The sequence below is a fragment of the Bufo gargarizans genome, chromosome 7 (genome assembly GCF_014858855.1).
Source record: "Bufo gargarizans isolate SCDJY-AF-19 chromosome 7, ASM1485885v1, whole genome shotgun sequence".
Lineage (NCBI taxonomy): Eukaryota > Metazoa > Chordata > Amphibia > Anura > Bufonidae > Bufo > Bufo gargarizans.
The window spans coordinates 191,815,598-191,837,837 of NC_058086.1; the positions used below are offsets into that span (position 1 = coordinate 191,815,598).

A 22,240-nucleotide genomic window follows, 5' to 3' on the forward strand; every position below is an offset into this window, starting at 1 on the left:
ACACATACCATGCCTAGCCCATGTGTTAAACTTAGTGGTTCAGCGGTTTCTCAAAACCTAACAACAATTTGCCTGAGCTACTGGTGAAGGTGTGCCGTGTGTGTGCCCATTTCTGAAAGTCATCTACAGCTGCCGCTGGTCTGGCAACGCTGTAGCAGCGCTTGCAATTGCCAGCTCACTGACTGTTGTGCGATGTGAGCAAGTGCTGGAACTTTACGTTCCACATGTTGGCCAGGTTTTGTGAGCAGCAGAGGGCAGTAGTGGAATACCAGCTGAAACATGTTTGTCGCCTTTCCAGTCAGCTTCCGCTCTTCACAAGCGATGAGTGGGCAGGCTATCTGAACTTTGTGAGGTTTTACGCAACTTTGAGGAATGAACACAGACGGTGAGCGCCGATGCCGCTATTATCAGCGTAACCATCCCACTTCTGTGTCTACTAAAACGCTCGCTGCTCACAATAAAGGCGGAAGCTTTGCATGTGGAAGAGGTGGAAATGGGGGAAGACAGTACACAGCGTGATAGCCAGACCACCCTCTTTTCGTATTCTCAGCGCTAATTGGATGATGAGGATGAGGAGGAGGAGAAGGAGTCGGTTGCCTCCGCTACAGAGGGTAGTACCCATAGCAGGTTTAGTCCATCTGTTAAGCGTGGATGGGCAGAAGAGGAGGAAGAGGATGAGGAGATTAAGAGTCATCCTCCTGATGAGGCCAGCTAAGTCTTGTCTATTGGGACTCTGGCACACATGGCTGACTTTATGTTATGCTGCCTTTCCCGTGACCCTCGCGTTGTACGTATTTTGGTCAACACCGATTACTGGTTGTTCACCCTTCTTGACCCCCACTACAAAGAGAACCTCTCATCTATCATTCTTGTGGTGGAGAGGTCTAGCAAAATGGTGCAATATCAGAAGGTTCTTGTGGAAAAATTGCTCCCAATATTTCCAGCTGACAACGCTGGTGGCAGAGTACGTAGTTCCTTGGGCAACCGAGGAGGCGAGACGAGGGGAACACACAGCAGTTCCAACAGAGGCAGGGCAACACTCTCCAAGGCCTGGAACTGTTTCATGACACCCCTCCAGCACCCTCACCCTGATGTGCGGCCTACTTTGGGAAGATGGTGGGGTACGTAGCAGACGGTGTCTGCATCCTCAATGATCCCTCTGTGCCTTACAACTATTGGGTGTCCAAGCTGGACACGTGGCACAAACTGGCGCTCTACGCCTTGGAGGTGCTGGCCTGCCTTGCAGCCAGCGTTTTGTCAGAGCGGATATTTAGTGCTGCTGAGGACATAATAACTGATTAGCACATCCGCCTGTCAACTGAAAATGCTGACCGGTTGATTATTATAAAAATGAACAAGGCCTGGATTGCCCCTGACTTCTCTACTCCACCAGAGGAAAATGGCTGAACATAAAGGCACTTTAAATGTGGCTTTTATGGTGTATTGAATAAACTGTATTCCTATGCACCCCTTCCACCACAAAAAAGGGTATATGGTTCAATCTTCCTTTTCTCATCCTCCTCCCCTCCATCATATCAACAGCTCAGCAGCAAACCCTCACCCCTAATGTTTTAGATGCTCAGCTCAGCAGCAAACCCTCACCCCTAATGTTTTAGATGTTCAGCTCAGCAGCAGGCCCTCGCCCATAATATTTTAGATAGTCAGCTCGGCAGCAGGCCCTCGCCCATAATTTTTTCCATGGTCAAATCAGCAGCAGGCCCTCGCCTCTAATGTTTTAGATAGTCATCTCAGCAGCAGGCCCTCGCCCCTAATGTTTTAGAAGGTCAGCTCAGCAGCAGTCCCTCGCCAATAATGTTTTGGATGGTCAGATCAGCAGCAGGCACTCGCCTATAATGTTTTAGAGAGTCAGCTCAGCAGCAGACCCTCACCCCTAATGTTTTAGATGTTCAGCTCAGCAGCAGACCCTCACCCCTAATGTTTTAGATGGTCAGATCAGCAGCAGGCCCTCGCCCATAATGTTTTAGAGGGTCACCAGCAGGCCCTTGCTCCTAATGTTTTTGAGGGTCACCAGCAGGCCATCAATCATAATTTTTCAAGGGTGTGTATGATGCCCTCCTTTATGTGTAATAAAGGGTGGATTGGAGTGATGGTTACTTGTAATTTTTGGCAGCCTGCCAATTAGTGCCGGTGACGTCACCGGGATTACTGCTAGGCCTCCACCTAGCTTTACACATGGACAGCCCTGTACGTCACCGGATCTCCAGAAAAAGCTCTGATGCTCATGTCAGAGGGGCTGCCTGGGTGAAAACAGGGATATGTTCGGGTTCAGTTCTGAACCCGGACAACCCCTTTAAGAGTCAGTGATTCTTAGCCAGATGTCAGCTGCCAGTGTTTCCAACCTCTAGGGAACCACAAGCTTCGTGTGACATCAAGCCACTCTCTAAGGAACACTATTTAAAGGTCTGCTTACATGTGGCAAGTTTGACCAATTGTTTCAATTGCAAGTGTTTGATGGACATTTCCATCATTACAATCATCATCACACGACACCATGCTTCAACACAGGTTTATGTATTGTAAATGTCTGAATATATTCAAGGATTAATTTAAAATATATTTTCCACTGAGGCCTCTATTTGCTTAACTTGCTTTTTACTTATCTGAATTTACTGATTGCATATTTGTCGGGTGACAACCATGACTGTCGGCCAAGTGTGGTTTAGAACGCAACCTCAAGGTATCATAGTATAACTGGAAATAGATCCCATTTCCATCAGGACATGAAAGGCTTATAGCTGCTTTGGTCCTTATGGCTGTTCCTTCTTTCCCTGATCCATCAGTGATCCCAAGCTCACATTCCATCATCCACAGTTACTTCTACCTACACCCCACCTCTGAGTGGAGATGAGCCCCTGTATTAGCTGGGCCAATAGCAGTTGCTCTGCCTGCTCCTCAGGTAGGTCCATTCATGTCGCACAACTTCCCGACACTCTGGAATGGCGTCTGACAACTCCTAGAGATCGAGAGCGTCAGGGAGGATGTGCTAGTGCTTAACTAAACAGATGCATTCATTACATAAGTTGGCTTGTTAAGTGATCCTTTAATTAGAGCCCACAAAAAGTACTCGGCAGGTACAAGAGTTATTTAATAACTTGGTCTCACGCTCATAATTAGAAATATCCAGTGTCGTAGCTAAACCTATTCAACATACAGTTCATTGATAAAGTAAATTAACAGAACCTGGTTTTGCTTTTTTGTTTCTCAGCTACTGTGCATGAAGGCAAAATACATTATTTTATGCAAAGAAAAGAAAAAAATCCAATCCATGGGGCAAAAAAATGGTGCATTTTATGATGTTTTTTTTTATTTTTTAAATGGTTGGTGTCTTATTTTTTGTATTATTTTTCTTGCATTTCTTGTGTTGTTGCTTGTGCCATAGACTGTAGTTGGAGAACACCATGCCACTAAAACATGCAATTTTCTATTGAAGTCCTTCTTCCTTGATCATACTATAGCTATAACCCACGCATATTCACTAACAGGGCTTATGAACAGGGATTGGCTTTATAAGACGACCCCTTTAAAGTTGTATTGCCATCTTACCGCTAAGATGAGTAATAATTTTATGATTGGGATGGTGCAACCTCTGGGACCCCCTTGGCCAGCTGGTTGCGCAGGGAATTTCAGCCAGCCCCTTTAGTTGAATGGATTTATGCTACAGTTCCCTGCACAGTGGGTGGCCAGGGCTGTGCAATGAAATATGCTATGGGCGAGAGTGGTAAATTAGTGCTGCCAGTCAATCATTCTCAGGACTGGTGGTGGTCCCAGAGATCAAGACCCCCACCAATCATAAAGTGATGACATCTTTATCTGCACAAATTAATTTTCATAGTGGTCAGTAAAATGGTGAGCTCTATTTCGGTCTGAGATTCCTGGAGGTTGGTGCTGCCGTTGACCTTTGTCTTTGCATGATGACTTACTGTAAGAAAGCAATTTTTCACAATATTTTATGAAGCTGCCACTATAGGGACTTGCATGGTCACCAATGTGGTACTAAAATACCATTATGTGAGTAGGTCAACAATATCAGTTTGGCGGGGGTCCAACCCCCCCCCCCCCGATGATCATTTGTTTTAAGGGGAGCCAGAGCTCATACAAGCGCTGCTTCCTCTGCAAGATTACACTACACGTTGTCTCGCTACAAATGCTCATCCCATTCAAATGAATGAAGAAAGCATTTATCATTACACTGCACCGCCGAGACTTCTTAGTGTAAGTGTAGGGAGCACCGCCTCCTCTTCAAACAGCTGATCGGCGGGGGTGCCAGGAGTCGGACCCCCAATGGGGGATTATTGCAACTGCTACTGGCTGCACAACCCCTTTAAGACTTTTCAGTCACTTTCTAAAAGCGATACAGAAGATTGATTCATTTCTGTGAGCAGCGTTCCCATGTAATGAGATGCAAATCATATTCCACATAATGCGAAAAAAAAATCCTTCTTTCTGGGTATATTAAACAATCTGTTTTTATCAGTTCAATTACGTTGATAAAAGTTATTTCGTCAGTATGCTTTCTCTGGGATGGTAATTGGCACAAATAGAACAAATGTTAAAGCATTTCATTAGTGGGAGACGCTTAAATTATGGATTTAATTATACATTTGGATCTGATTGTAAGTCGAGCTTAGCGATCCAAGACGAGCAGAGACGCTTCAACCAGTAGAAGTAACTTCTCATCAATGTACATGGCATACATATGGATGGGTGCTGTTGCAGCGTAATAAGTATATCCATACAGTAAAAACTGCAAAGGGAAAAAAAGGGGGGTAAGTAAACACATCCCAATGCGTAGGTGCACGTTGGTGTGGCTGAAAACACGAAGTAAAAAATGCAATGCAACAGCACTCTCCAAACCAAATAAAGTACAAAAAAGTATTCTAATGCTAATGCTAATCTTATTATGTAAATTTGAGATGCTTGACAAATACATTTTGTACAAAATTATTTGGACCCGTCTGCCACACTTCAAGGCGATCTCTGTAAGACGGGAACCGAACACTAAATTCTACCTGTTATGTGCCATGAAGGCTACCGTACAATTCAGGGAGTGTAGGTTCCACATGCATGCTGGGCCCACCTTAATTTTTGTCATCTTTGGTGCCAAATCCTGATATACCCTGTGTCATGGATGGCCAACCTGAGGCTCTCCAGCTGTTGCTAAACTACAACTGCCTACAGCTGTAGTTTTACAACAGCTGGAGAGTCGCAGGTTGCCATCCCTGCCCTATGCCAGAGGTATCCAATGCCCAGGGTATCTGGACCTGCGCATAAACTTAACCCTAAAGCAACTTTGATAAGAGAAAAATGCCTTAAAAAGGTTTTCCGAGACTTTTATACCGATGACCTATCCTCTGAATAGGTCATCAGTATCTGATTGTTGAGGGTCCAACAACTCAGACCTTTTAGGGTTAATCAAGGTTAAAAAAAAAATATAAAAATTATCCATTTGATCGGGTAGAGGCCATGGCGGTCACCCTGATTGAAGACACCAGACAAAATCTTGTGTGGTGACGGGATGACGTCATGGTAAAGTCATACATCACTGCTAGGGTTCAGAGAATTTTTGAAAAACAAATTACTTCGTTATGAACCATATTTCTTCGTAAGTAGCGGACACAATGATGGGGAATGGCGATTGTGCTGATTGCGGCATCTGAGAATAATAGTGACGGCTTAGTGGGTTAATCCGTAAAAAAAAAATACTCACCTTATCCATTTGAGTGCAAAGAGGTCACTGTGGCCATCTTGATTTAAGACTCCCTACAAAAAAACGGTGCATGATGACATCATTACATCATGCTGGCCGGCGTGGTGACGTGATACGTCACCGCGCATGAGATTTTGTGCGGGATGAGGTGAGTATGTTTTTTTTTTTTTTTCAATCATAATTTTAAGGGGAAAATTCATTCGTTACCAATTATTGAATTTTCCTTGAAATTCAGATTGAAGTCCACTTTGGATACTTCAATTTGCTCAACCCTAGTCACCCCGTGCGAGAGTATCTTCAATCAAAATGGCTGCATTGGCCACTACCTGCGCAAATGGATGAGGTTAGTACATAATTTTTTTGTTTTTACTGCCATTTCAGAGAAAATTGATTAGTTCACATGAAGCGTGAAAAAATTCGGCTTTGAGGCAAATAAATTTTTCCTGAAATTCGGATCAAAGTCCACTTTGGATACTTCGATTCACTCAACACTAGTCACCAGTATAAACGTCTTGAAAAACCCCTTTAAAAATCTTTACGCTACAGTGGTCATTGAGACCCTCCAGCTGAGCAAAAGCCCTCAGTGCAGGAAGCATCGCTTGGCAATGCTATGTGTGCTCCTTTCTATAAACTGGGTAAAATTTAAAAAGCAGCAACTTTCAAAGTTGCTTCATAACATAGTTCAGTGTGAGACAGTAACTTATGCACTGATAATTTCCATGTGTTTCATGTGTCTATCAACTCAGCTTTTCTTTAAAAATACCATACCACAGCAACTGTCACTTTCCATAGCACTTATGCTACATTACCTCAGAACAGCTTCACACAACACATTTGCTAGCCTGATTCCCTGTTAATTTGAGTGACACTTTTCTGCAGCGAGTGTATTCCGTTTCTCCTGCTGAGGCATCTTGGAAACACTGGCTACAAGGTAGACGCTCTAGTTCATGGGGGTAGGGATAAAGGTCCGTGAAAGCCCCTGGACAATACATTTTCTGAGGACCATCCTTTCCTTGGGTCTGCTTTATAAATTAAGGTGACCTGGACAAGTCATGATGGCTCAGTCGTTGGTAGGGGTTGTCTGAGTTAAATAAAAAATAATAAAAAAGATGTCAGGGAAGTTAGGATAATATTCATCAGCCTTAACCAACTCAATTTCAGCTTCGCTGATCCAATACTCCCACTCCTGCAGCCATGTCTCCATGTTTTTGGCATATGACACGTAGCATATGACATGAGTCCGGTGATTGGCCTCAGCAGTCATGTGTGGTATACAGGCATGTCACTGTTGCAGTCAGGATTTTTAGGATTGCGTGAACACCAGTAGTTGATATCCATTTCTTTAGAATAAAAGCAAAATCAATAGGATGGAAGGGAATTTATTGAGTCTTATGCTCCTGATTTCTGGCTCCAAATAGGGGCTTTGTTACTTTTTTGGGTCACTTGCTCAAAAATGTTGCAACTTTTTGAGCAATGTGCCCGTGATCTCCGAAGGGTTTCAGAATTGATCACTTTTGTGCCATGTTTATAAAGTGCAACATTTTAAAAAGTTGCTAAAAAGTCACAACACAGTTGTGGCTCCTGCATTTCAGATGTACATCACCTTTCTCTTTCTTCCCTACTTAACTGCGACACAGTGTCTGATGAAGGCCTGCGAGCCGAAAACCTTAACTCATATTGCTGCATTACTTACCTTTCTGAAAAAAACAAGCAACACGTTTGAGCTAAGACAACTTCTGCTGTGAGTTATTCTTACCAAAAAAGTCACAACTCCACCCAGGCATTGCCCACTTTCACTGAAATAGGTGCAACTACATTGTAATTTATTATTTTATTATTATTTATTTTCACAAATTTGGCTCAGGTGGGCATAGAAACTCCAGCCTGAAAACTAGCCACAAATACACCTACAGTAATAAATTCCCCTCATGGTCTTTATTTTCTAATTCTCCTTTAAAAATCACATTTGAATGTCGCTTGACTATTTCTCAAATACCTTTTAAATCCTTAAAGGAGTTGTCTCAGGAATACAACCCCTGCCCATATATCGTATTAGGGCATATGAACATCTAAGAGGGATCATTTGCTCTGGAGCTAGAATGAAGAGCAAATTTGTATGAGAAGCCCCATTCTGGCAAACTCGAATCTTCGTTGTATTACTAAAATGACCATATAATATACTATATTTCTCCTGCTGTGACCAATCCAGTGGAAAGTCCACTTGGAAAAAGCAGCTAGTTGGGGTATCAGAAGCAGTTCCTAGGTTGTTAGCTGAACTGTATGATTGTTATATGGCCTTTGCAAATGTGAAGATCTAGACTGTCCCAATCTATAGTTTTTGAATGGTAATATTTTTAATTTCTAGGATGTTAATTTAAAGCATTAAAATAGGGACCTGGAGGTTTCCCTTTAAGCTTTTCTCTTCTTGTAGCTCAACTTGCTTGGAAAAAGTGATCAATTCCTACTCCTACCACATAAAACCACAAGACATTCCATTCATCTCAAGTGAGACAAGTGCGATTCTGTGGCAAATAAAGGACAACGGCCCATTGTTTGGTAAGAATATACATCTTCTAATGATACCTTTAATTTTAACTCCTTTACCTCCAAAAAAAAAATCCCAGTGGCACCTGTTACAATACAATCGTTCCCCAGACTGGAGGAAGGAATTAGAAAGTTGAGAATGTGGTATTGTTTGGATTGGACGTAATTACAGCCTTTCAAAAAGTGTAGAGTTACTATACAACTGGATCACACAACCGTAAACATTAACAATATACTGTACGATAGCATCAGTGTAAAGCCAGAATTCTTTCTTCAAAAGTCATAGGTATGACATATCCAGGAGCCGACTAAATGGCAGACAGAAAAGGCTCAGTAATCTAGAAAACTATGGTGTCTGTGGGACGCAAAGGAGAGACGCTAGGTGTGACACATACAACAGAACAACAAGTGACACGGAGAACAATGAGATGTATTGTCTGATAATTATATGTCAATGAAATGAGATAGAAATCTACAGTTTTTCATTGCCTCAAATCAACCAAAGATAAGTTGTCTAAGTCACTATTTCTCTATTTACTTTCTCATATACAAAAGTTATACCTACTGGCTTCCGGTGACGAAGACCTCAAGTCTACAGCTGGCCATACTCTTTAGATTAATGTTGGCTGAATCTGTCAATTTTGGTTGGAACAGTGACTATACATTGAGTATTGAGGGCTTTCTACCCTTCCTCAGTGTTGGTGGTAGAAGAATTGGGCAGTTGGATTTCAACATGCCCAACCTTTCGTTCTCAGGGAAGATATGCAGCCACCAGAGATAAACTCATATAAACATGGCTAGAACATGAAGACTCGATGCAGATGTTGCCCTTGATCATATCCAAACCCAAGGACCCAATATAGCAAGGCAACAATTCTAGCCACTGAGCTAGGCCCCATTCACATGACTGCATTTTCATTTCAATACAATGAGTCTGCAAAAAATGCTGCAAACCGTGTGCTGTCCGCACACGTATATCCATTCCGCAGCCCCGCAAAAAAAATAAAAAATGAAATAGAACATGTCCTATTCTTGTCCATTTTGAGGACAAGAATAGGCATTGTTACAACGGGTCCCCCAAAAAATGGATGCAACACGGATGTCACAAGGACATCATCCATATTTTTTTCGGAGTTTTGCAGACCGCAAAATACATATGGCCTTGTGAATGCACCCTAATAGGTACAATTTAGCAAAACTATGGTGGTGGTGGGGATTTATCTTCCCCTTTTGCCTCTTTTTTCAATGCATTAACAACTTTTACGTCGCCCTAGCCAAGTCTACAAAAAGGGGATGTGACAAGGGCTGGGATATAGGCCTTGACTAACTTATCATCATTTACGCCAGACTATGGCAGCTCCGAGCTGCCGTAGATTTCATTCTGCTGCAGGCCCTACCAAAGCGTGCCCAGTCATAAATTGCATGCGTCCTTCAGCAGCACAGACCATATCAAGGCTGATGTAGCACACACCGGTCTTGATAAATCTGGGCCTGTATGTTTGGCAATGTCCATATTGAACAGCGATGCATCTACTGTCTCTTGATGAGGATCCAAGACAATCGGTCAAAAGTCCTATGGGCTATCTGTGACACGAACTGGCACATGCTCTTATCTTATGTATACATCTGACTTGTCTCCCACACACAAGAAAGCATAAAATATGCCAATTGTATGCAAATCAGCCTAATAAGATCATAGATTTAAAGAACAGTAGAAAATGACATTTCAGGAGTTACCTCTTGTCCCATTTCCATACTGCAGAGTTTTGTCGACTGTGCTTTTGCATCAACCATGACGTTAAACATGGTACAGATTGACTGAGGCACCCGGAAATCTGTTGATCTGCTGGTTTTCTGCAATTTCACTTCAAATGCAATTCTAGTTCTGTTAAAAATCATGGAATTTTTGTATCAGAACAGCAATGTCAAAAACTTAAAAAAACACATTTTTCTTCTAAACATCTGATATTTTTCATTTAATTATTATTGCTGTTACATTACCAAAGTATTTTGTGGCGCTGTACAAAGATAGTAATCACTCACAAGGCAGACATAACTCTCTGTTCTAGTATTTATTCCTGATCTATACAATGGGAATCATGTATCAAGACCTTCTAAGCTAAAAAACGGTATCATTTATCATACTGAGGGATAGGCCAGTGGTGCCACCTACTATTGTGGTGAGCATTGATGAATTCTTCCAATATTGGCAATGATCCCAAACACTTAGGTCAAGAAAGATTTCAAATGAAAGAGGTTGTCCCATGAAGGACATTTGTCATGTATCCTCACTGATCACTGGGATCAAAGCAGTGAACAGATTGAGCGGACCAGTGGTCACACATGTTACCTGCTGCTCCATTTGAGTTGGTCAGAAACCTTGTTCTACTGGAGGACCCAGCAATCAGTGGTCAGACATTTATCAGCTGTCCTCAGGATAGATGATAAATGTCCTTCTTTGGGACAACCCCATAAAAGGGAATCTGTCACCAGGAAATTCTTGACATTTGTCAAACTGGTGTAAAGTAGAGCTGGCTTAGTTGCCCATAGGAACCAATCAGATTCCACCTTTCATTATCCAAAGGAGCTGTGAAAGATAAAAGGTGGAATCTGATTGGTTGCTATGGGCAGTTAAGCCAGTTCTACTTTACACCAGTTTGATAAATCTCCCCCAATGTCTTGTACCCTTCATATAGTGATCCACTGCTTCATTCTGGAGAAATAATACTGTAATTTGTATGCAAATGAGCAGTTAAATCTACCAGGGATGGACTGAAGACACTATTTGCACCCTTGTTCCTCCTGCTTCCTCTGCCAGCATCTCCCTCTCCTTCCTGATTGACAGGGCCAGGTACCTGCATAGTCATCTTGACTGGTACTGTTGATCAGTAGATGGAGGGGCTGATAGACACAGAAGAAGCAAGGGTGCACAGAGTGGCTTGGGCCCTCCCTTGATGCACTTAACTGCTGACTTGTAGGTGGATTAAAAGTACTTTTTCTCCAAAATTAGGCAACAGACCACTAAGTGAAAGGTATTATTACATTCAGCTGGGCTATCCCTACAAGAGATTTCAAGGTGACAGACTCCCTTTAAATGTGGCTTGACATAACGGATGTAAAAAAAAATGATAATCAGACACCATCCTTCTAAAAAAGCTAGAACCAGCCCTGCACCTCACATAAATCCAGAGATCTCCCCATTCATTGCTCCAATTTACTCTGCTAGACTTTCCTCAGGCTGACAGCTCAGGGAGCATGACCTTTCTACTGCAGCTCTCCCTAGAACAGCTCAGGGAGCATGTCATTTCTTGTGTATCACAGTTCAGGAGGCATGTCCCTTCTGCTGCAGCTCTCTTTTTGTAACTGTCGCAGCTCCTAACAGTGGATCCGGTTGGTAGAATTTTAAGAATGGAAATGAGCATGTGCGACCATCTCAGTAGGTGGACATACATATTACTATACAGATTAAACACCAGAGGGCGACATTATAATGATGAAAAGAGAATATCTCACAAATGGAGCATTTTTGTAACAGAAAGTAAATGACAAAAGTTATTATTTTTTGCATGCAGAATTATATAAAAACTTTTAATGGTGGCATAACCACCAGTAGTGAGGATTTTATGTGGGTGGGTGGGTGGTATGTGTAAAGTTGTGCAGCCATTATTTTTTTTATCAACCATGTTTGCTTTATGGATATGCACCTGCGACTATGAATATGCATGTGCTAGTCTAAATCTTCCTGTTATATATATGTATATATTTCTTTTTTCATTTATATTTTTTCTATTAGTTATATGCAAGCATCTATGGAATTAAGCGTAACCTTGAAGAAACTGAATATAAGCCTTATATTTTGGCAAGTACAACTGCGAATAGCTCAACGTGGGCAATGCTTTTAATCTATTTATTGCAATGTTTCTTTTCTATCGATTTGGGCCTATTTTTGCAATACAAACATAAATGGAAATCTCGTGTAAATCTCAAATCTGCGGAACGCAGGCAGTTTAATTTCAATCGATAAACCTAACGCTAAACAGGGAAAATAGTCAGGTAAGCTGCTTTTCCTAGACTGCAGACAGTGCCTGTTCTCAGTATGTGCCTGCAGTCTGCTGACAGAGGTGCTACCTTAAAAAGTGCTTTGCTAATTCTGGGCACATACAGCCCTGTGAGCAGCTGGTGGTTTGTGCTTCCTGTGGTGCTCTAATTGCCTCAATGAAGGCTCCATCTGCTCCCTATGACTTCAAAGAAAACTCAGGGTGCAAATGGAATCGATCAAGTGCAAACTGGGCTTTAAGCTTTGGCATGTGGAGAGGGTAGGTGTGCCTGACACTAATGCCACTGTGGGGATTCCCTCTGTGATTAGAAAGTGGCAAGAGCACAAGACCAAGATCTGGTTTCCAAGTCCTTGTGTTGAGTATTGTGCAGGAACAATATACCCGCAGCACTGGGGACTGCGTAACACAACAGATCAGTGCAGGTTAATACCACTTGAATTATGATATCAAACCGGCAATCTACTGAAAGCAAAAATATTGTCTCATGCCCGGAAATGTCTGCTACATTTTAAAGGGAGACTGTCAGCTTGTATTAAACTAAGCTGAGTGACACGTAGGGCTTCAATAGACAATAAAACAGTACCTGTTTGAAATCGGTGGCTGAATGTAGCATAAAAAAACTGGAAAATAGGCAAATGAGATGCCTTAGCCCCTCAGGGCACCAGAATTCCGTCCCTCTTGTCAGTAAGTAACTCACGTCCCTTGTTGGTTGATGGAGCAAGTTGTTTGTATCCTATTCTCACCTGACCCAGTAATCTTGCACCCGTGCCAGAATTTTGCACATAGCGCACACTCAGTAAGGCATCTCTTTTGTGCAGGGTAGAGAAGATGTGTACTGAGCATGCACTGATTACGTCACAGTGCACCCAGAGGTGAAGGGTCGGCATTGCATTGCACTCTTCACCTCAGGGTCTACTGGGACTTATTCAGGGCATGAACAGTACAGGTCTTCTCTCCTGACGTCTAGAACCTTGACACGAATGCTACAGATGATGGGGTATATGGAGAGCGCTGCCTCTTTGGGGATGCTATAAACCATAATGAAAATGAACCACGGATATTCTTATTGATCACATGGTGTCCACATGGTGTCTACAAGGATCCAAAATTAATTGTCTTTTTTCCGTAAAGATTTCAAATGAGGGTCCATCCCTGAAGAGACAGAACTCACCATGACCCCATCTTCTCTCTTGTGTTGGATCTATGATGATCCATATATCTGACAACAGAGGAGTTGTCAGAAAAGCAGTCCAGTTCTATGATATACTCTAAATTTAGGGGAGATGCCAATAGGGATTTCGAAGGATTTATCGTAACCTGAGAAGGCTGTATCTTGTTTAGACTATGCAACTCTCATATATTAACTACCAGTCTTCTATTTTACTGGACCACAGGTTATAGGGCTTCCTAAAGGTGGTGAAAGATTGTGAGATACCTCACCTATACCTATTGATACCAAAAGACTCACACACATCTTCTAATTCCCAGGCAATTTTCTATAACCAAGGCGAAGGATCGGTTCTTGTGTGATAGCAGATCATCAGGATTCTTTGATATCTCCCCATTACATAGCCACACTGTGTAAAAGCACCCATTTCCATGAGATACAATTTGGTCAAAATGGTTGATTTTGGCCATCTCGGTTGACTATGGTTTGAAAATTAAAATTTGATCTGTCAGGTTAGAAAATGTTGACCATGGTCAGCCTATGGACAAGTCTATGGCAAGATTGGTCAAATTCTGCTGATCATTTTCCAATTTGCGCAAATTCCTGGGAGTCAGGTTTCGTTTTTTTTAACTAATTCCCTGATCATCCAGTTTAATCTGTATGTTGCTGTTGGGATCATACATATGCACGATCCCATGAATGATTGGTTGATCAAAATCTCAGGTGTATGGGCAGCTTACAGGGTTGTCCAATGGTTTTAAAGTGATAGACTATCCCCAGGATAGGCCATCACTATCCGAATAGTGGGGATTCAACCCTCACCCCGTACCCCCCGCCAATTAGCTGTACTGCAGTACACCATACAACTCCAGGCATAACAGTCAGCACTATGGTTGTCAAGGCTGGTGAATTGAGCATAAAGGCAAACTGGATGAAGAAGTATGGTGACTATGGGCAGGTAATGGTGAGAGCTATTTATATACCTGGAGACTGATAGGGTAGTGCAGGAAAACCAAAAATTTGCAGTGCCCTCTTTCATTGGTATCAACAGAATGCAAAATGCAGTTTATAGCTGCGGTATTTGTCAATGTAAATGAGAGAGGAATTTTTGTAATAGGCTAGTCTTCCCTATTAGTCAGATCTCTTCCATATAAATATGGATGGATACAAAGCAGTCCTATCATATGACGCACTCTTTATGTTCAGTGGTACACAGTTCTAAAATGCAGCGAACCTTCCTACCTGCATCCGATATCCTGCTCTTCCCTATTAGTCAAATCAGTCTCATATAAATGTGGATAAAGTGATTTCACTTATTTGTCTATTTCTTGTTGGCCAGAAGATGCTGTAGCTTGAATTTGTTCGAAAGGCCAACATAAGGAAAGGGATTGGCCTTCACAATCTATAAGCTGCCTTCTAACCATCGTCTTATTTGCTCCAGTAATTATTTTTTTAATCATGAAATTGTGATGCTCTAATATAACATTGTATTTTTGAAATTATTTTCTTTTTCACAAAGGAAGGACATATTGGTCTCAGTGAACTCTCAAACTTTTTGACAAGGCGTAATTATTTCACTTATGGTCTCTTAGCATTACACTCTCTTATTAGGAGAATATAATACCCTGCAATAAAGTGTTGACAAATTTCTATATTTGAAAATAATGACTTTGCCTTCTTTTGGTACATCTAAGGCTATTAATTACTGTAAGCAGATCACAGAGACCATCTGTGTCCAGAGGTGTAAATGTCCCATTCGGTCACAAATCATTCATTATTTAGGGTTTTCTGAGAAGACAAGGAGAGGAAATATACAGGGTGCGAAAATGTAAGTTTCTTAAAGTAAAGTAAAGCAAAAAATGTCAAACAATCAGAAATGAATAATAAATCCAGTGATTCTTAGGCTTTTTTCACATTACTACTTTGGCTTCTGTTTTACATACTGGGTGTGGGGGGGGGGTTGTCACGATTGAGGGCGATTTCACACTAGGGAAACTCTATTGGGGGGGGTTATGTACAGGATAGCACCATGTATACTGAGGCTACTATATGGGTATTACAGACACTGGGAGTACTTCAGTGGGACCATTATAGATACTGGGAGCACTATAGTGGGGCCATTATAGATACTGTGAGCACCATCGTGGGGCCGTTATAGATACTGGGAGCACTATAGTGGGGCCATTATAGATACTGGGAGCACTATAGTGGGACCATTATAGATACTGGGAGCACTATAGTGGGGCCATTATAGATACTGGGAGCACTATAGTGGGGGGATTATAGATACTGGGAGCACTACAGTGGGGTCATTATAGATACTGTGAGCACTACAGTGGGGTCATTATAGATACTGTGAGCACTACAGTGGGGTCATTATAGATACTGTGAGCACTACAGCGGGGTCATTATAGATATTGGGAGCACTATAGTGGGGCTATTATAGATACTGTGAACACTATAGTGGGGCCATTATAGATACTGTGAACACTATAGTGGGGCCATTATAGATACTGGGAGCACTACAGCAGGGCCATTATAGATACTGGGAGCACTATAGTGGGGCCATTATAGATACTGGGAGCACTACAGCAGGGCCATTATAGATACTGGGAGCACTATAGTGGGGCCATTATAGATACTGGGAGCACCATCGTGGGACCATTATAGATACTGGGAGCACTATAGTGGGGCCATTATAGATACTGTGAGCACCATCGTGGGGCCGTTATAGATACTGTGAACACTATAGTGGGGCCATTATAGATACTGTGAACACTATAGTGGGGCCATTATAGATACTGGGAGCACTACAGCAGGGCCATTATAGATACTGGGAGCACTATAGTGGGGCCATTATAGATACTGGGAGCACTACAGCAGGGCCATTATAGATACTGGGAGCACTATAGTGGGGCCATTATAGATACTGTGAGCACCATCGTGGGGCCGTTATAGATACTGGGAGCACTATAGTGGGGCCATTATAGATACTGGGAGCACTATAGTGGGACCATTATAGATACTGGGAGCACTATAGTGGGGCCATTATAGATACTGGGAGCACTATAGTGGGGGGATTATAGATACTGGGAGCACTATAGTGGGGTCATTATAGATACTGTGAGCACTACAGTGGGGTCATTATAGATACTGTGAGCACTACAGTGGGGTCATTATAGATACTGTGAGCACTATAGTGGGGTCATTATAGATACTGTGAGCACTACAGCGGGGTCATTATAGATATTGGGAGCACTATAGTGGGGCCATTATAGATACTGTGAACACTATAGCGGGGCCATTATAGATACTGGGAGCACTACAGCAGGGCCATTATAGATACTGGGAGCACTATAGTGGGGCCATTATAGATACTGTGAACACTATAGTGGGGCCATTATAGATACTGGGAGCACTACAGCAGGGCCATTATAGATACTGGGAGCACTATAGTGGGGCCATTATAGATACTGTGAACACTATAGTGGGGCCATTATAGATACTGTGAACACTATAGTGGGGCCATTATAGATACTGGGAGCACTATAGTGGGACCATTATAGATACTGGGAGCACTATAGTGGGGGGGATTATAGATACTGGGAGCACTATAGTGGGGCCATTATAGATACTGTGAACACTATAGTGGGGCCATTATAGATACTGTGAACACTATAGTGTGACCATTATAGATACTGTGAGCACTACAGCTGGGCAATTATAGATACTGGGAGCACTACAGCAGGGCCATTATAGATACTGGGAGAACTATAGTGTGGCCATTATAGATACTGGGAGCACTATAGTGGAGTCGTTGTAGATACTGAGAGTACTATAATCCCCCCAATGTAGTGCTCCCAGTATCTATAATGGTCCCACTATAGTGCTGATTGGAGTCGGGAAGGAATTTTTGATTCCCCTAAAGTGGGGAAAATTGGCTTCTACTTCACAGGGTTGTTGTTTTTTTTGCATTCCTCTGGATCAACTTGCAGGATAACAGGCCGAACTGGCCTTATGTACTATGTTACTACAGTGGGGCCATTATAGAAACTGGAGGCGTTGTTGGGGTGTACTGAGGGCATTGCAGAGGTTGGGATGCTAAAAAATAAGAAATGCATCCATTTTTCATAGCTGTTTTAACAGGCATAAAAGTGAAAAACGGATGCAATATGGCTGCAAAACGGTCATTAAAAATGGGCAAATGCCCAGAAAATGGATGCACACATGGGTGCAGAATAGCCATGAACGTATTCACTTTAATGGGAAAAGCATTGCAGTAACCAGCTCCATCCACTACACAATGGATGGAGCGGTGTAGTTCCGGTGTCAGAGTTAGAATAAAAAACCTGGATGGGAGGGAGTGCAGGCATCAGATATTGATGACCTATGCTGAGGATAGGCCTTCACTTGACGACCTATTTAAAGGGTTTGTATCAATATCAACATATATTCCCTATCCAGACGATAGGGGACGAATATCTGATTGATGGGGTTCAATCCCAAGAACAGGGGTCCTGATTTCTCTGAATGAATGAATCAATGGTCAAGCTTGGACACAGACTGCCGTAAATAGCTGAGCACAGCACTTTATTTCTACACTTTGCTCTTGGTACAAACCCTTTAACAGGGTTTTCCCACCCCAATAAATCTTTTACAAGCATTAAATAGTATAAAATAGCAAATAATTAATACTCACCCTACCAATCTCCTGCCACTCCTATGCTGATGCTTCCTGATCTCCCACTAGTCTTTGTTTACCTAAGCTCCATCAATGATAGAGCACATCGACATGTGACCTCTGCAGTCAATCACTGGTTGCAGCGGTGATGTGTCAACACCATTGAGGTCAGAGCTGCATTAACTACAGTAGTCATATGCCAACATTTCCGTCCAGAAAACATTGGCATGGGAGCTGCAGGAGAGCGGTAAGGTATTACATTTTTTCTTATTTTGTACTATTGACATCTACATGTAAAAAAAAATTGAAAAAATAAAAACATGGGGTTGGGATTGGGAATCCCCTTTAAACCACCAGAGCAGACAATGATTTGAAATTGTACACCATTATATCCCATGTAGCCTACAGGTAAAAATTCTAAATCTTTGCCCATGGTGAAGAAATCCTATTGGCTATGGTCATCAACAGAGAGCGGCCAGATGATGGAACTCTATGATCTCTTTGTCTTGCTAAATGGGGGAGGATCACGGGGGTCTAAGATGTAGAACTTCCCCTTTGAGCAGTGCTCAGGGGTCATTCAGGAAAGTTATGATATTGCAAGCTATCTCTCACATAGAGCACAACTATAGTTCATGCATTTATCCCAATATTAATGACCATCCTCAGGGGTGTCACTCCTGAAGGTGGTGCAAGTGACCCTCATTGTCTGGCTAGCCAGAGCTTGCACCCCTGTTCGCTCACCTAGGGGAGGCAAGTGAAAAGGATGCAGCTAAACCCCCTATTTTTTTCAGTCTTCTGTGGACACTGTATGACTGTATTTACAGAGGGGTGAAGTTTTGAAAAATTCGATTTCCCCAAGAAATTTGATTCATTACGAATTAATTTGTAATTAATCGCTTTATATCAGGTATACTCATGCCACTCTAAAATTCGGATAGAAGTCCACTTTGTGGACTTCGATTCACTCATCACTGGTTGTCATGTATGACATTATGTATGATTTTCATTTTTTACATTATTTTAAACCCCTTTAAAATACAGCACAGGACCATCAACCAACCTAAGGCCAGTCTCATTAATTACTTCTAATAGGCTCTGTTCATACATTGCAGTTTTGGTACAGTTTTCCTACCTTTTTTTTTTTTTTTTTTACAGTGGGAATGAGAAATACAAAGGAAATACGCAGCCAAAGTGACAGCAATATTGGCATGTCTTCTAAAAGTGCCCTATATAATTAATACCGCAGACCCCAAGAATTAATTAAAAAAATAAAATAAAATAGCTAAAAACACCCGTACATTTTTCATCATTGGATTGATGATTCATTATTATTGTTCTTATTGTTTTTATTGATTTCACTTGTATGGAGTTTTTATCTTCATAATTGCAATTTACCTGTGATTCATTATTCTCAAACTGTAAACCGCTTGTATTTCATTATCCCTAATGATTACTTTGGGTTTCAATAAACACAAATTGAACCATAATTTGCTGCTTTGTTATCGTTTTGCTATTTTGCAGATTTACAGGTTTTCTTTTTTCAAAATCTTTTTAATTCATTTCCCCCACAAAAATAACAATTATAGCTTAAGTCTTCTCTGCCGGATAACTGCCCAACATGATTAAATTCAATTAGGTTCCAAGCGGGTAGATTGCCGTCTTCTTCCCAGATGCCAATAATAATCATGTATGTCTTAAGATATTCTTAACAAATCAGATTCATAATATGCCTCCAGAAACAAATGGAAATTTGCGACAGCGGAAAAAAAAAAGCCTGTAGTGTCTGCATACTTTTACATATTTAAGAATGCATTAGATAATTGCATTTTATGAAGAGCTATGATTACACGACTAAGCCCTCTGCTCTGTCCAAATAAATAATTGTAACCATGTCGGTAAATAAAGGAAGCTTTTATTGGTGTCTAAAAAAATTGCGTAAATGTAGGTAGTAAAAATATGCGGTTAAATACAGAGATCCAATTCCGCTATTTCTGTCTGATCTGCAGGGCAAAATGCCTTCTAGTTATTAAAGGGACCATTCACTTCAGCAGCCACTTAGTGGTAAATGATGGATTAAATATTTCTGCTTTGGGCCATTGGAAATATGGGGACACTAATTACTAAATGTTATCTGTAAATAAAGCATACAATGCTGTAGGGGGCAGATAACAAAATAACTATCCACTTATCCTAAGAGGTCAAATAAACAGGATCAGCAGCGTGAAATAAGCAGTTTACTGCTGGCCTTTTCAGGAGGTTCTGACGTCGACGTATCAGCACAATGTTCATTAGACACGGTATTTACTGCTGATCTTTCTAATGATTTCATAACTCAGAGGGCAAAATGGCAGCAGTTAGGAAGTCTTCTGTCTTAAAGGGGTTGTCTCACGAAAAATATTATACATTTTTCAAACCAGCACCTGGATCTGAATATTTTTGTAAACATTTAGTGTAGGTGTAGGCTGAGCTATTCAATAAAATGTATCTGCATAGCACCACCTGCTGTTTGGTCTTCTCCTTATTTCTCAGTCCACCTCACTGAGGTGGTCGCACGCACTCAGTTTAAAGCTTTAAAATTTCCCAGCCATATCTTCTCTTAGAAGCTGTGGCAGTTACAGGTATAGAGCTATAGGAGAAAGGACACTTCCCCACCGCCCCCCGAGCTGTGATAGGGAGAGAGCTGCCACAGAAAGAAAACACCTCCATAAGCTGTTATAGGGAGAGAACTGCTGCAGAAAGGAAACATCCCCTGAGCTGCAAGCCTGAAGTAAATCTAGAAGAAACTGGTGCAATGAATGGGGAGATCTCTGGTTCCATGTGAGGTACAGAGTTGGTTCTAGCTTTGTTGTTATGTACTATATGATGTCTGAATTCCATTTTTACATCATTCATAGTATAACCCATTTAAAGATGACAAGAAATCAAGAAGATTTGTAGTGTGAAATGGCATTGAAGGGGTTGTCCAAGATTTTACTACTCAGGATAGGCCATCAATATCTGATCTGTAGGGGTCTGACATCCCACATCCCAGTCAATCTGCTGTCACAGGGTAGCTGCGGCACCAGAAATCAGCCTCAAGAACTACACAGCTCCATCCACTGTAACCAGCTCCTTCAACAACACGATGGATAGAGCTGCGTAGTTCCGGCACCAAGTTGCTACCCTGAAACAGATGACTGGCAGTGATGCAGGGTATCGGACCCCAACCAATTAAATACTGATGGCCTATCCTGAGGATAGGTCATCGACAGTAAAATCTTGGACAACTCCTTTTAGGCTACTTTCACACTAGCGTTCGATCGGATCCGTTCTGAACGGATCCGATCATAATAATGCAGACGGAGGCTCCGTTCAGAACGGATCCGTCTGCATTATTTTAGTATATAACAGCTAAGTGTGAAAATAGCCTCGTACGGATCCGTCCAGACTTTCAATGTAAAGTCAATGGGGGACGGATCCGCCTGAAGATTGAGCCATATTGTGGCATCTTCAAACGGATCCGTCCCCATTGACTTACATTGTAAGTCTGGACGGATCCGCACGCCTCCGCACGGCCAGGCGGACACCCGAACGCTGCAAGCAGCGTTCAGCTGTCCGTGCGGAGGCGAGCGGAGCGGAGGCTGAACGCCGCCAGACTGATGCAGTCTGAGCGGATCCGCTCCATTCAGACTGCATCAGGGCTGGACGGCTGCGTTCGGGTCCGCTCGTGAGCCCCTTCAAACGGAGCTCACGAGCGGACCGACGAACGCTAGTGTGAAAGTAGCCTAAATAGATTGTCCTACAGCAGGTATTATTCTTAAATAAAAATCCAATCCTTACCAATTAAATTCCATAACATGCTTTACAGCCCCTCACCCTGGCATTGAGATGAATGTGGTGGACTTTCGTCCAGAATTTACAACAAATATTGCCACACAGCTGGATATATGCTAAAATGAAAAACTAGCCAATACACACCCATTAAATCCTTCTCCAGTCCAGTGTCACTGGTCTGGTGGCCTCCTCCATTCTGCGTCGACCTTGCTGAAGTGATGGTGTGCATATAGCTGAAGCTAGTGATT

The 22,240-nt window shown here is 42.1% G+C and overlaps 1 protein-coding gene across 8 annotated transcripts in view; it reads right to left on the reverse strand.

Moving 5' to 3' along the window:
- Nucleotides 1-22,240, reverse strand: part of CADPS (calcium dependent secretion activator) — a 448,325-nt gene that overhangs the window by 58,840 nt on the left and 367,245 nt on the right. For all 8 annotated transcript variants that reach the window (XM_044300692.1, XM_044300700.1, XM_044300697.1 and 5 more), the window contains one exon: nucleotides 10,010-10,157. In XM_044300692.1, coding sequence (XP_044156627.1) covers nucleotides 10,010-10,157 — 148 coding nt within the window. The remainder of the gene's footprint in view (nucleotides 1-10,009; nucleotides 10,158-22,240) is intronic.